This window comes from Etheostoma spectabile, unplaced genomic scaffold (genome assembly GCF_008692095.1).
Source record: "Etheostoma spectabile isolate EspeVRDwgs_2016 unplaced genomic scaffold, UIUC_Espe_1.0 scaffold352, whole genome shotgun sequence".
NCBI classification, from domain to species: domain Eukaryota; kingdom Metazoa; phylum Chordata; class Actinopteri; order Perciformes; family Percidae; genus Etheostoma; species Etheostoma spectabile.
The window spans coordinates 1094612-1102711 of NW_022605591.1; the positions used below are offsets into that span (position 1 = coordinate 1094612).

At 40.5% G+C, this 8100-nt stretch overlaps 1 protein-coding gene across 1 annotated transcript in view; it reads left to right on the plus strand.

The window, feature by feature from the left end:
* Positions 1–7731, plus strand: part of trmt44 (tRNA methyltransferase 44 homolog) — a 42550-nt gene extending 34819 nt beyond the window's left edge. Inside the window, exons 10-11 of the mRNA XM_032511341.1 lie at positions 6336–6452; positions 7111–7731. Coding sequence (XP_032367232.1) covers positions 6336–6452; positions 7111–7361 — 368 coding nt within the window. The 3' untranslated portion in view covers positions 7362–7731. The remainder of the gene's footprint in view (positions 1–6335; positions 6453–7110) is intronic.
* Positions 7732–8100: the final 369 nt, after the last annotated feature.

The window sequence follows — 8100 nt, forward strand, 5'->3', positions numbered from 1 at the left end:
AGTCCTTACCCCAAGTGAAGGAGTTTAAATACCTTGGGGTCTTGTTCGCGAGTGAGGGAACCATGGAGCGTGAGATTGGTCAGAGAATCGGAGCAGCGGGTGCGGTATTACATTCCATTTATCGCACCAATGTGACAAAAAGAGAGCTGAGCCAGAAGGCAAAGCTCTCGATCTACCGGTCAGTGTTTGTTCCTACCCTCACCTATGGTCATGAAGGCTGGGTCATGACTAGGGAGGTGTTCCAGGCACGTCCAGCTGGGAGGAGACCTCGGGGAAGACCCAGGACTAGGTGGAGAGATTATATCTCCAACCTGGCCTGGGAACACCTCGGGATCCCCTAGTCGGAGCTGGTTGATGTGGCTCGGGAAAGGGAAGTTTGGGGTCCCCTACTGGAGCTGCTGCCCCCGCGACCCGATACCGGATAAGCGGATGAAGATGGATGGATGGTGTTTTGCCTCTTACAAGATTTTACTTTATGAATAGTTTTAGAAAAGACAGAAAAAAGAGCAGAACTATGTTTGGTACTCTTCTTTCCAAACTTGTCAAACATCTTGTCACCCCTTTGGATAACTCTGACTCACAGATAACGAGAATAAAACAAATGTCAGCATTTTCAGATTTTGACAGGCAGTAAAATCAAATCATGAGCTGACATGTATTACAGCTGTGCACTCTTGGTAATGATCCTTTCAAATGTTTTATTCACCACTCAGCAATCTTAGTGCTCATTTTCTCCACTCAGCCTGATTCTGAATTGGCTTAAGCAGCAAAAACTCCACAACAAGCGATCAATCACTTGCCATCGTTTTTTTGCACAGAGGACGATCAGCCTTAAAAAAGGCTGATTATTAAAGCTGAGCCATTAATAATCATCTTGGTTGGTCTTAGTCAAAGCAGAGTCTGCTATGTCAATACTGCCCTTTCCCCATTAATCCCCAGTAACATTGCAGGCAGTAAAGGGCAACTCTAAATGGTGTACTGATATTATATTAAGGCCTGGAGCTCCCTGGCGTCTGGGCTGTAGGCCGGCAGTCTGCCCAGTTTCCCACCGTCTTTGGCCATGCAAGTGTGAATGTGGGAGTGTGTTGCATATTTTAGGTATTGACTCGGCTATTTGACCAGCTAAGTTTAGGATGTATTTGGTTGGACAATATGTTTTAGATAACCATCATGGCTCTAAATTGCGATTTTATATATATATATATATATATATATATAAAAAAAAAAAATAGGATATAGTAGTATATATGATGTATGTGTGTGTTGTGTGTGTGTGTATATATATTAATATATATTATATATATACACTCACCGGCCCTTTATTAGGTACCCCATGCTAGTAACGGTTGACCCCCTTTTGCCTTCAGAATTGCCTCAATTCTTTTGGCATAGATTCAACAGGTGCTGGAAGCATCCTCAGGGAGTTTGGTCCATATTGACATGATGGCATCACACAGTTGCCGCAGATTTGTCGCTGCACATCCATGATGCAATCTCCCGTTCCACCACATCCCAAAGTCTCTATTGGATTGAGATCTGGTGAGGGGGAGGCCATTTGATGTACAGCGACTCTTTGTCTTTTCAAGAAACCAGTCTGTGATATTCCAGCTTTAGACATGGCGCATTATCCTGCTGAAATACCATCAGATTGGGTACATTATGTTCAAAGGGATGGATGGTCAGCACAATACTCAGGTAGGCTGTGGCGTCGCAACGATGCTCATTTGGTACCAAGGGGCCCAAAGTGCCAAGATATTCCCCACACCATGACACCACCACCCCAGCCTGAACCGTTGATCCAAGGCATTGGATCCATGCTTTCATGTTGTAGACCCAAATTCTGACCCTACCATCCGACTGTCGCGAAAATCGAGACTCATCAGACCAGGCAACTTTTTTTCCAATCTTCTATTGTCCAATTTCGATGAGCTGTGCAAATTGTAGTCTCAGTTTCCTGTTCTTAGCTGAAAGGAGTGGCACCCGATGTGGTCTTCTGCTGCTGTAGCCCATCTGCTCAAATTTGACTACTGTGCGTTCAGAAATATCTTCTGCCCCACCTTGGTTGTAACGGGTGGTTATTTGAGTCACTGTTGCCCCTATCAGCTCGACCAGTCTGGCCATTCTCCTCTGACCCTGGCATCAACAAGGCATTCCGCCCACAAACTGCCGCTCACTGGATGTTTTTTCTTTTTCGCCATTCTCTGTAACCCTAGAGATGGTTGTGCGTGAATCCCAGTAGATTAGCAGTTTCTGAAATACTCAGACCAGCCCTTCTGGCACAAACTCATGCCACGTTCAAAGTCACTCAAATCACCTTTCTTCCCATACTGATGCTCGGTTTGAACTGCAGGAGATTCTCTTGACCATGTCTACATCCTAAATGCACTGAGTTGCCGCCATGTGATTGGCTCTTAGAAATTATGTTAACGACATTACGTACCAATAAAGTGGCCGTGGATTATATATAGTATGATTATATTGTATTAGTATATATATATATTATATATATGATATATATATGTATATTATGTATATATATATATGTATATATATATATGTGTATATATATTTATATTTTTTATATTATAGATGTATATAGATATAAATGTGATATATATATATATATTTTGTAGATATATATATATGTGTATATATTATATATATATATGTTTATATTATATATAATGTGTTATATATATATATATTATATATATATTATATGTGTTATATATATATATTGTATTATATTATATATATAGTGTGTGTATATATTATAATGTGTGTTTATATATATATATATATATGTAATATATATATATATTGTGTGATATATATATATATATTATATATGTGTATATATATATATGTGTATATATATATATATGTGTATGTGGTAATATATATATTATTGTATATTATATGTGTAGTATGTGTATATATATTTATGTATATATATATGTGTTATATTATATATGTGTGTATATATATATATTATATAGTTTATATATACATCACATGTATATTATTATGTGTATTATGTGTATGTAGTGTATATATTTTATATTATATATATATGTGTTATATATATGTTGTGTATACATACATACACGTATATATATATATATGTGTGTGTATCTACATACATACACTATATAATATATGATGTATGTATGTGTGTATATATGTGTGTAACATCATACACAAATATATATATATATATATATATATATATATATATATGTGTATATATATATATATGTATATACATACATACATACATACATACATACATACATACATACATATATACACACATACATACAGTGCCTTGCAAAAGTATTTGGCCCCCTTGAACTTTTCTTGACCTTTTGCCACATTTCAGGCTTCAAACATAAAGATATAAAACTGTCATTTTTTGTGAAGATTCAACAACAAGTGGGACACAATCATGAAGTGGAACGAAATTTATTGGATATTTCAAATATTTTTTAACAAATAACAAACTGAAAAATTGGGCGTGCAAAATTATTCGTCCCCTTTACTTTCAGTGCAGCAAACTCACTCCAGAAGTTCAGCGAGGATCTCTGAATGATCCAATGTTGACCTAAATGACTAATGATGATAAATAGAATCCACCTGTGTGTAATCAAGTCCCCGTATAAGTACACCTGCTCTGTGATAGTCTCAGGGGTCCGTTTAAAGCGCAGAGAGCATCATGAAGAACAAGGAACACACCAGGCAGGTCCCAGATACTGTTGAGGAGAAGTTTAAAGCCGGATTTGGATACAAAAAGATTTCCCAAGCTTTAAACATCCCAAGGAGCAATGTGCAATTGATAATATTGAAATAGAAGGAGTATCAGACCGCTGCAAATCTACAAAGACCCGGCCGTCCCACTAAACTTTCAGCTCATAAAAGGAGAAGATGATCAGAGATGCAGCCACGATCACTCTGGATGAACTGCAGAGAACTACAGCTGAGGTGGGAGAGTCTGTCCATAGGACAACAATCAGTCGTACACTGCACAAATCTGGCCTTCATGGAAGAGTGGCAAGAAGAAAGCCATTTCTCAAAGATATCCATAAAAAGTCTTGTCTAAAGTTTGCCACAACCACCTGGGAGACACACCAAACATGTGGAAGAAGGTGCTCTGGTCGATGAAACCAAAATCAACTTTTTGGCCACAATGCAAACGATATGTTTGGCGTAAAGCAACACAGCTCATCACCCTCAACACACCATCCCCACTGTCAAACATGGTGGTGCGCAGCATCATGGTTTGGGCCTGCTTTTCTTCAGCAGGACAGGGAAGATGGTTAAAACTGAGGGAAGATGGATGCAGCCAACAGGACCATCCTGGAAGAAAACCTGTTGGAGTCTGCAAAAGACCTGAAACTGGGACGAGATTTATCTTCCAACAGACAATGATCCAAAACATAAAGCAAATCTACAAAGGAATGTTTCCCAAATAAACGTATCCAGGTGTTAGAATGGCCAAGTCAAGTCCAGACCTGAATCTAATTGAGATCTGTGGAAAGAACTGAAAACTGCTGTTCACAAACGCTCTCCATCCAACCTCACTGAGCTCCAGCTGTTTTGCAAGGAAGAATGGGCAAGAATTTCAGTCTCTCAATGTGCAAAACTGATACAGACATACCCCAAGCAACTTGCAGCTGTAATCGCAGCAAAAGGTGGCTCTACAATGTATTAACGCAAGGGGCCGAATAATTTTGCACGCCCAATTTTTCAGGTTTTTGTTAGTTTAAAATATCCAATAAATTTCGTTCCACTTCTTAATTGTGTCCCACTTGTTGTTGATTGATGTGTATGTTTATATATTTGTATGAATATACATACTGTATGTATGTATGTGTGTATATATAAATATATATAATATATATATATATGTAATCTCAATTTAGAGCCATGATGGTTATTAAAACATATTGTCCAGAAAAATATGCTAAACTTAGCTGGTCAAATGCCACCATAGAAGTATGAAAAGGAGTCTACTATGTATCTGCAGATTTAGGTCAAATATTGTTATGAAACTTCACAAAGGAGCATTATGAATCCCGAAGCATGTCCCTCTCCAATATGTCAGAGAAAAGAGGAGGAAAAAGTCATTTGTACAAACCAAAGGTCAGACCTGATTGAATTCTCTACGGGGGGTAAAAGGCAACGCCAGAAATATAGAAAATCTCATGAAACCCCAAACCCAAAGGTGGTGTGCTGTTTCGGGTACGTCATTTATTTAACATAAGACTATGGATTTCAATATCTCTCGTTGTACTTTTTGTGCTCTTTTGGTATCTACAGTTACTGTCGCAGTGGGGGAGTGATGACAGAAAGTCACACTCAAACGGCCGGTGGGAGATGCAGCGGTGCATTGCATGCTGGTTGTTCTGACAGCTTAGCGGAGCACACTTCAGCCCTGACTTAACACTGAAACCCAGTGACTGATGTTTTTCTTTCTTCTTGTAAAATGTTACGTATCTAGCAATGATCACCCTTTCACTCCAGGAACGTAGTAGCTCTGGCTCTCTCAAAACAACTGCAGGTGACTTTGACTGAAGCCCATCAGCTGTTTCGGATGCTAGCTTTAAAAATGATTTCTGTGCATGCCAGAAGGAACGTGTTAATATATGGATGAACGTAACATCAATAGACCTCCTCCCGCTCATTTGTCACTGTGTACTTTGCTCTTATAGCCGTTTTATGGTTCTGCGTAGACTCAACGGCGTACCCTTCAGGACCCCTCTGCATCTATGCTGGACCCCCCCCCCCCCCAAGAAAAACATCATGAAATCAAGGAGAGAGTTAACTTTTCCTGCTACAGATTTCCCACTGTGGTCAGAAAAAACAGGGGAGACTGTTTCTCTCACTATGGGTGTTTTGGTGTTTTCTTCCCCCATCCTCTCCTTCCAAGCAGTGCGGTAATGGTTATGTTTAGGGTTAAGGTTAGGGTTAGCTGCCTTGAAGGCAACGTTCGAGGCAAAAAACACCATTGAGCCTCACTATGACAACTTGCTCCAGTGACAATTGCTGTCACTCTTTCACTTCTCCTTCACCCACTTCCCATACACAGACACGCGCTGGCTCGAGGCACACACAAACGCACAAGTAATGAAAAAGTTTTGAGATTCACCCTCCAGAGACAACACACCCCGTAGCGTTCTGGCGGTGAAATGCACTATGATAAAAAGAAACACGTTCAACCCCAACGCAGAACTCCAAAAGGGTCCCTATGCCGTAGCTACGACGTGGAGCTGACGCAGAACTATAAAACGACCTTTATCTTTCATCCTTTTCTTCCCCTCCTCCCTCCTCCTCAGGCAGCCTCTCTGTGAGCGAGGTCGCTGGGCTGTTGGAGCAGGAAACCCTGCAACTGCTGAAGAACGAGTGTGGAGGCCTTCAGACGCTGCTCAAGAACAACCACCAAGTCTTTAGAGGTAGCTGGACCACACGCTTGATATAAGTTTTCATAGCTAGAGCACATCAAATTGAGGGAGAAAAGGGGATCTGGGACTGCTTCGGTGCTGCCGAAAATTTTGCCCAGATGACGGTTACCTTCCATTTTTTTGTACTGGAACATTTTAAAGTCAGGTGGATTTCTGAGGACTATGGTTAACTACTCCTCAGATCTCTGCAGGGTAAATCTAGACAGCTAGCTAGACTATCTGTCCAATCTGAGTTTCTGTTGACGACTAAAACTACTTCTGAACGTACACGTTCCACCAAAACAAGTTCTTTCCTGAGGCTGTTTAGCAGAGGCACCGGCGCTCTGTCCGGCGCTTAGCTTCACCCAAGACGATTGTGATTGGTTTAAAGAAATGCCAATAAACCAGAGCAACCCATCTCGGAATGCTGTGTGGAGTAGCCAGACCCTCGTCGGCAGCGCTGTCGAGGAAGGTCTGGCAATGCAAGACTAGGTTAAATGTAACTTTTCACTAAAAGGACAACAAATTAGGAAAACTAATTCATCCATTGTATGTTGAATTATTCCCTTATTTTCTCCACTCCACCATAGGAACAGATTTGTTTGTGTCTTTAGGAGGTAGCACTTTATTCTGAAGAGGTCTTGTATCTTTCTGTCATTCCTTCTTCCAGTAGAAGGAGGGAGGGTGTACATAAGAGACTGGCGGAACAGGAAGTCCTCTAGGGTGGATACAAAGAGGAAGCCTGTTGCCCTTGGTGCCCTGAAAACTCGCCCCTGCTGGTTCTACGACCACCACCCTCAGCGCTGCCCCCTGCAGGCCCAACACTGTGCCTTCGCTCACGGGTCTGATGACCTCCGACCCTCCACCAGACCTCTGAAGAAGATGAAAAACGATGCCTTATGGTTGGCTCATTCCTCCTGAATACTTTATTTGAAGTCATCTATTTAGTTAATTTTTTAACTTGAGTAAATACTTTACATATATTACAGTATTCTCTCATATGAACCTCTTGAAGCCTCCACATCCACATCTCTGCAGCCACAAAGAGGAAGACATTCATGTCCAAGCAGTGTGAGTTTTATTGAGGCCACGTTACATCATTTCTGGTAATTTTTCTGTGTGAGGCTGCTAAAGTGTGATGCAGCTTTAAGTTCCCAACTCTGGGTTACGTTTGCTGAAATTTAATTTCAAAGGATTCTTTTGTCTATCTTTTTTATTTATTTAAGAAGTGGACTTTTGTAAAGCTCAGAAAATTGTACACTTGCTGTATATTAAAGTACATTTCTAGCTACATCTTTTTATTTATTTAAAGATGATCAATTCCAACATGGATTTTTATTTTTATTTTCGAGCACTCAGGGCATTTTTTAAAATTTTCCCTCCACTGCAGCAAAATTTTAAAAGCTTCTATATACTTCACTTAGGCATTTTCTTTACCTCAAACAGGTACTTTGAGGTTCACAGGCAGGGCTGGGGATAAAGACCGGACAGCGTTTGAACAAAGTAAATGTTAGCGCTATGAATTATTTGTCGGCAGGAGTTGAGGGGTGAGCTGCATGTCATCCCCTCACTGCTGTGTCTCTCTGACACAGTCTGCCATCACCCTGTGACTCAAATGTCAAATAACAGTAAGGCCCACGCAGGGATTGCAGCTGGGTTG